The sequence below is a fragment of the Notothenia rossii genome (genome assembly GCF_949606895.1).
Source record: "Notothenia rossii genome assembly, chromosome: 5".
In the NCBI taxonomy this organism is placed as follows: Eukaryota; Metazoa; Chordata; class Actinopteri; order Perciformes; family Nototheniidae; genus Notothenia; species Notothenia rossii.
This window is the reverse complement of record NC_136903.1, coordinates 54,947,393-54,952,391: the sequence shown is the minus strand read 5'-3', so window position 1 is coordinate 54,952,391 and position 4,999 is coordinate 54,947,393. Positions and strand designations below refer to the sequence as shown.

The window sequence follows — 4,999 nt, the reverse complement described above, 5'->3', positions numbered from 1 at the left end:
ATAGCCTTGTAGTGATTTATGTTGACAGTTATTTAATGTTTAATATAAAATAATTATTATACCTTAGTCTTACAGTATGTGCTGTTGACCGATACAAAAATATATTTGCAAAGGGAACTGCTGTTAATTCTCTATCACAAATGAAATCTTTTTGACCCTTTCAATGATAAAAAATGTTTAAAGTTGCATTTCTAAGCGAGTTGATAAAAGTACTGTTGGGTTCAGGAAAAAGTTGATAAGAGATAGTGTATTAAGCATTCAGGATATCTTAACCAAAGAAAATATTCATAAAGTGAGGAAGGATTTACTTTTATAAAATTAAGAATCTTAAGATAAATCTTAAAATAGAGCAGTGTGATATTTAAAAAAATCCCCAGCATCACATTTAAAAATGGTCATAAAATAAAGATGCAATCCAGCTTTTACATTATTTGGTCCGTTCATTTTGCATTTGTTCCACAAGGAGAGACTGCAACACTTCATTTCTTAGAGCAGGACCAAGCTTTAATAGAAACATATAGTGCAGTTTACACCAAGAGATTATGTTTAAATTCAAGGTTCAAGGTTTTTTATTTGTCATACGAACATAGCTACAGTGTAGTTAAGACGATGACAATCTTACGTCACAGGCTCCTCCAGCATGTGCAACTCAATAAAACAGATAAACAGAAAAATATAATGCAAGTAAACAGTAAATACAAAAAGAAAAATAGTTTAAAAAAGTGAAATAGTGCAATAAGAGTCTATGCAAGTTATTGGAATATGATATATTAGCTACATAATTTCTAAGTAGCAGCCAGATGAATGTTATGGATGTTGTTTCAACAGTTCAGGTGTTTAAAAAGTTTCAACAGTTCAGGTGTTTAACAGTTTCAACAGTTCAGGTGTTTAACAGATGTTGTTTCAACAGTTCAGGTGTTTAACAGTTGTTGTTTCAACAGTTCAGGTGTTTAACAGTTGTTGTTTCAACAGTTCAGGTGTTTAACAGTTGTTGTTTCAACAGTTCAGGTGTTTAACAGTTTCAACAGTTCAGGTGTTTAACAGTTTCAACAGTTCAGGTGTTTAACAGTTTCAACAGTTCAGGTGTTTAACAGATGTTGTTTCAACAGTTCAGGTTTTTAACAGTTTCAACAGTTCAGGTGTTTAACAGTTTCAACAGTTCAGGTGTTTAACAGATGTTGTTTCAACAGTTCAGGTGTTTAGCAGATGTTGTTTCAAAAGTTCAGGTGTTTAGCAGTCTTATGGCCTGTGGGATGAAACTGTCCCTGAGTCTGGTGGTTTTAGTCCGGATGCTGCGGTACCACTTGCCAGACGGCAGCAGACAGAACAGTTTGTGGCTGGGGTCATGGGGGTCTTTGATAATCCTGAGGGCTTTCTTCCTGAGCCGCTGGGAGTAAAGATCCTCCATGGATCCATCCTGGTGATGTTCTGTGCAGTTTTAACCCCTAACATCACTTTAGAATGTGTGTGTCTGTACCACCTTAAGCTGTATTATTAATAATAATACATTTCATTTATATAGCGCTTCTCATCTGTCAAGACAAATCTCGAAGCGCTTCACAACAAAGGACACTGATACAATTTGAGAGATTAAACAAATAATAGTAATAATACAAAATAAAAATAAAAGTCGGAGATAGCGATAAAAATGGCAGTACTCCAGGTGTACCATGCTCAGAGTATTATTCTGTTCTCTGAAGATTGCAGCCTCATACGGTAGGCCCTTGAGACAATACATTTTTATATTTGTTTATGCCCTGCAGAGAGCAAATGTGCTCATTAAAAACAATACCTTTACAACTTTTAACATTTTTGAATTGCTTCAATCTTAGTAGCACAGAATTCAAATTGACTTGAGCCAGGGTTGTGTAAATCTGTGTCTGCATCTCGCCTAAACCCCCAGTAGCAGTACCTACAAAAAGTCCACAAATACATACAAATGCTTACAATACTTTTTTTGACAACTAGTGCAGTAACTTTGCTACACTGCTGCAAAGTGGGAGCAACAATAGCTTTACTATTCCCTATTCAAGTATAACTAATATCAAACATGTCGTAGGTTCAAACTGCACCACTTGGGTTACCAGAAATACACCCAACAAGTGAGGACAGTCCTCCAGATTGTACATGCTCTCTGTGCAAATTCTAGAAGTGTACAATTCTTTCTACACTTTATTTGTATTATTATTATTATTATTATTACAATTTGTATTATTTATTTTCAGAACATTTTCAACAAGTTGTTCTAATGCAAAGTGGCGGGGACAACTTCTGCCATTTCCAAAAGTGGCGGAGACGTGTCCCCAGCGCCCCCAGTGTAAATGACGCCATGAAAGTAGTAAGATAACATGTGAACGTAAATTCACAGTTGATAGTTGTACTTTTGAAGATCCTGAAAGCCAAAGCGAAAACACCTCAGAAAGAGTTTAAAATGTAAAAGGCCGGACGTTGACAGTGCAGCTGGCCTTGATGTCTCTGAAGGTGGAGCAGTCGAAGTCGGCCACCAGAGTCCTCTTACCGGGCTTGTAGGGAACGAAGGAGAAGTTGACACGAAGACGGTTGTTTGGCTTTATGTCTGGAAGCCTGCAGAGATCACAAATAGCAAAAGGTGAAAACAAGACTCAGAATGGCTCAGTTTGTGGGTGAAACTCGTGGTGACACACACACACACACACACACACACACACACACACACACACACACACACACACACACACACACACACACACACACACACACACACACACACACACACACACACACACACACACACTCACTTGACTTCCACCTCGTCCTTTATCAGTCCACTCCCAGAGAGGGTCAGAGTGCAGTTGGTGAGCGTCTCTGTGACCACGGGGTTCATGAAGATAATCTCTCCTCTCGTGGCACGGTTCATTTTGGCAGAACCTTTCACCTTGAACGCACATTTCAAATTTATTTTAGCAAAACTTAATCTAAGATTTTGAGTTTGAGAAGAGCGATGACAGTCGTTGACAGAATTCCTTTTTAAAAATATATATTTGGAGATACAGTGTTGAAAGGGGGAGATAAACAATGATGATTACATTTTCCACGGGCTCTGGAGTGGAATTTGCACTGAAAAAACTAAAACGTTGACTTTGATCAAATGTATCATCATGTCAACAGATTTCACATAACTGTATTATGTTGGTTGAAACTAATATGTTTGATTTAAACTTAATATTATTGCTTTCAACTTACCTAATACAGTTATGTGAAATCTGTTGAAATAATACATTAAATTAGAGTCAACGGTTTTTGTTTTTTCCGGTGGCCAAACATAATTCTCTTTTACTGACCTTGAGGGAGATGGGGGGGTCGATCAGCACAACGTCGTCCACAGCCAGGTACACGATGTCGGGCCTCCCTTTGTCCGTCACCAAGGCTGAAACCTTCAAGCTGTCACAGTCCAACATGGGCTTATGGTAGGCCGAGAATGGGACTCGGATCCGGATACGCAAATCTCCAGGAGACAGAAATGGAGAGTTAATATAGGTTTGCAGAAAATCCTACAAAAAGATACAGATATTCCCACCCAATCCTCATGGTAAATTAGGTCTGATTGCAAGAGTTTGAGATTATTTTCTTGTGAATGTATCATTGTACAATGTCAGATTAATATTATATATTAATATTTTATAAAAATAACACAGTTAAAGGAGACACTTTGCATTTTTGGTACTTTTACTTTTTCTACTTTGAAAAATATTGATGCTCACACTTATACTTTAACCAAAGTTACAACATTTTAGTAAAAACTTTGATTCCAGGACTTTTACTTGTACTGAAGTTTTTATGCATTGTGGTATTTAAAAAAGAAAATGTGTTCAACCACTGTAAATGTGAATATTTTTGTGTAAATATAACACGTCAAGCAGGGAATATCAGAGCTGTACCCCTTTTTAATAACAGAAAACACTTTGTTTCCTCAAATGTAACTTCCATCCCCAAACTAAGTTATTATAATATGTATTACCTTCAGTCGAGTTGCAGTATTTAGACGTTAAGATTTTGGTTTCATTTAGCTTAGGTTACTTTATTTGTCTCTGTAGTTAGATGTTACCAGACTTTTAGACATCCGCCTCCAAAATTAAACAGCCCCATCAGAGCAGCAGAGGATCACCTTTCCCGGGCAGCAGTATCTTGTCCTTCACCTCGGTCTGGATGCTCGCGGCCGGGAAGCCGTCGTAGGTCATTGCCTGGACGCTGATGTTGATGGAGAGCGACCTGACGGAGCTGCTCTCACTGCGCAGCAACAGCTTCAGCCTCACATCCTTACCGTTCCTCGGTGGCCTCACCTGTAGCAAACAGAGTCGACTGAATACACTAATGAAGTGTTTTTGTCTTGAAGAAGTTGATGTAGAAAAAGTAATTACATATTCAAACTTGTGCTGTTGAATGCTAACCACCTAACTAGTTATGTTGTTTCCATGTGTAATTTAAGAGTTTTGAGTCCCCTCACTTTCATTCATCTTTAATAACAATCCTGTGTTTATGATATACAGTGTTGGGCAAGTTACTTTTAAAAAGTAACTTGTAATAGTTATAGTTACTGCTCTCAAAAAAGTAACTAGTTACTTTATTAGTTACTAAATTATAAAAGTAACTAGTAACAAGTTACTTTACTTTACTTTAAAAATAATAACAATAAAAATACAAGTTTTTGTTTTGTTTTTTGCTGACTAGTTCTCTGAAGGCAACAGACTCGACCGTTGAGATGGGCAGCATTTCCTCAACAACATACCTGGCAATCTATTTAGTTGACTCTGGGTGACATGTGGCGATTTGAAAGAATCGTTTTTTGCCGATTTTGTGTATGAAGTGCTCAAAATACAAAACATATCACCCATTCTAGCCATGCCTCATACCCATCTATTTCAGCCCTGTTAGAGAAGTGCTGATTCTGGGTCTGTAGCTTTAAAAGTCGAAAAAAAGAGGAGGGGGAGCTTGTGCCTGCTCGGAATTCTACCGAGATACT

At 37.5% G+C, this 4,999-nt stretch overlaps 1 protein-coding gene across 1 annotated transcript in view; it reads right to left on the bottom strand.

The window, feature by feature from the left end:
• Nucleotides 1–482: 482 nt before the first annotated feature.
• The window catches only part of LOC307038842 (protein-glutamine gamma-glutamyltransferase E-like), a 16,062-nt gene continuing 11,545 nt past the window's right edge, over nucleotides 483–4,999 (bottom strand). Inside the window, exons 6-9 of the mRNA XM_079680518.1 lie at nucleotides 4,145–4,430; nucleotides 3,321–3,484; nucleotides 2,778–2,914; nucleotides 483–2,583 (exon numbers count right to left, since the gene is read on the bottom strand). Of these exons, the coding sequence (XP_079536644.1) occupies nucleotides 2,427–2,583; nucleotides 2,778–2,914; nucleotides 3,321–3,484; nucleotides 4,145–4,430 (744 nt within the window). The 3' untranslated portion in view covers nucleotides 483–2,426. The remainder of the gene's footprint in view (nucleotides 2,584–2,777; nucleotides 2,915–3,320; nucleotides 3,485–4,144; nucleotides 4,431–4,999) is intronic.